The following is a 2,294-nucleotide window of genomic DNA, read 5'->3' as shown; positions in this document are numbered from 1 at the left end:
TAATGCAGGTACAGGGGAAGGGGAGTATTTCTTCTTCTGCATTGAGTACCAATCCTGGCAATTCCCATTCTGTCCTTGTGGGAAAGCATTGCCATTCCAGAGAAGTAGTTCAGTGATACAGCTGCTAAAAAATGTGTTTATATTCTTTTTATAACTTTAAGAAAATAAAAAAGCAGAAAAACTAGGCCTTTGAAGGTAGACATAATGCAAAGAGAGAACAGTGTCTGTGTCACACTAGACCAGGTGATACTTCATTATGAATGGGATGAACACTGATCATGTTATTATAGCTTACAGAAACAAGAAAGAAAAATGAAACTAAACCAAAAGAACCCCAAAAAACCCCCCCAACAACCAAAATAACCCCTACTAAATAGGAAATGGTCATAGTGTGAGTTACATGGTTGGTAACAGGAGCAGTTTACAGTTGCATAAAAATACCAGTCATGAGTTTCCACAGGGCATCCTTAAGCTCCTGGTTCCTCATGCTGTAGATGAGGGCATTCACTGCTGGTGGAACCACCGAGTAAAGAAATACCGATACCAGGTCCAGAAATAGGGAGGAGATGGAGGGGGGTTTCAGGTAGGAAACCATGGTAGTGCTGACAAAGAGGGAGACCACGGCCAGGTGAGGGAGGCAGGTGGAAAAGGCTTTGTGCCGACCCTGCTGCGAGGGGATCCTCAGCACAGCCCTGAAGATCTGCACATAGGACACCACAATGAACACAAAACACCCAAAACCTAAAAAGACACTGACCACAATGAGTCCAGTTTCCCTGAGGTAGGCATCTGAGCAGGAGAGCTTGAGGATCTGGGGGATTTCACAGAAGAACTGGTCAATGGCATTGCCATGGCACAGGGGCAGTGAAAATGTATTGGCTGTGTGCAGCACAGAACAGAGAAACCCACTGGCCCAGGCAGCTGCTGCCATGTGGACACAAGCTCTGCTGCCCAGGAGGGTCCCGTAGTGCAGGGGGTGGCAGATGGCAACGTAGCGGTCATAGGCCATGACGGTCAGAAGAGACAACTCTGCACCAGCATAGAAGAAAACGAAGAAGACCTGTGCAGCACATCCCAAGAATGAGATTGCCCTGGTGTCCCACAAGGAATTGGCCATGGATTTGGGAACAGTGGTGGAGATATAGCCAAGGTCAGTAAGAGAGAGGTTGAGGAGGAAGAAGTACATGGGGGTGTGGAGGTGCTGGTCACAGGCTATGGTGATGATGATGAGGCCATTGCCCAGGAGAGCAGCCAGGTAGATGCCCAGGAAGAGGCAGAAGTGCAGGAGCTGCAGCTCCCGTGTGTCTGCAAAGGGCAGGAGGAGGAACTGGTGTATGGAGCTGCTCCTGTTGGTCATCTGCTGCTCTCAAGTGTGGAGACCTGTCAGAGGATAAAAAGGTAATGAGAAGTTAGTGAACGATTCTTTGAGGGAAGCAGTTTCCAATTCACACTGAGTCTCTGTATTCAGGAAGCCTTTTTTTCAGGTCCCTTTTGGGATCTCTGCTTTGTGCTGGCTTGACCGTGCCACTGCTGGGAGGAGGGTCAGCTGTGGGCTCTTGAGAACTCAGTCCTGCCTGGCAGCAGTCAGTAAATAGAAGGATGGAGTGATCTCAGACTAAATCCCCTGTGGATAGAAAGGAGCTTTTCAGCACTGTCACTCCAGTTTCACCCAAAGCAGAGCAGAGCTTTGGAGCTTTGGTTTTCTCCTGACTGAGAGCTGAGGAATCCAGTCTCACAGGGCAGAGCTCCAAAGCCCTCCTGCGGTCTCATCCTACCCAAGGAGGATCTCAGCTCCCCGCTCCCAGCCAGGGACACACAGGGCTCAGTGCAGCTGCCCACACACAGGTGATGAGTGGCATTGCCACGGCCTCTGTGCCGAGATGTCTCCTGCATGGGGCTCCTCTCTGGGGCACAAGAGTCCCTGGGAGAGCGGTGCCATTGTGGGAGGCAGCTGCAGACCAGCAGGAGCTGCCTGGAATTCCTCAGTCCTACAGCTGGGTGTACAGAAGTGAGGGTCAGTTCAGTGCCAGCACCAGAAATGGACATGCCCAGAGCCCCAGGTAATAGTGGGACAAAGGCAGCAAGGACAGGAGGGGAAACAGCAAGAAATGCTCCAGCCAAGACAGGAAGGACAGGGACAGACAGACAGACAGGCACTCAGGGGTTTCTGTTCATGGCTGCCAAGGAGAAGACTCAGTGTCAAACCATGGAATGCTGGGGTCAAGCTCTGTGCTAGATGACAGAAACCAGGGGGTTGCTGCAGGAAAGAGTCTTCACTGCAGGGGCTGTCAGGG

General features: G+C 51.0%; 1 protein-coding gene across 1 annotated transcript; it reads right to left on the bottom strand.

The window, feature by feature from the left end:
• Positions 1-421: 421 nt before the first annotated feature.
• On the bottom strand, positions 422-1,357 carry LOC311203093 (olfactory receptor 14A16-like; the record flags this gene model as incomplete). Its single annotated transcript, XM_084277728.1, has 1 exon — positions 422-1,357. The coding sequence occupies one exon, from the start codon at positions 1,355-1,357 to the stop codon at positions 422-424; it is 936 nt and encodes a 311-aa protein (XP_084133854.1).
• Between the last annotated feature and the right edge of the window lie 937 nt (positions 1,358-2,294).

The sequence above is a fragment of the Gallinula chloropus genome (genome assembly GCF_964237585.1).
Source record: "Gallinula chloropus genome assembly, chromosome: 35".
Taxonomy (NCBI): domain Eukaryota; kingdom Metazoa; phylum Chordata; class Aves; order Gruiformes; family Rallidae; genus Gallinula; species Gallinula chloropus.
Note: the sequence above shows the minus strand (reverse complement) of the source record. Positions and strands in the feature narration are given on the sequence as shown.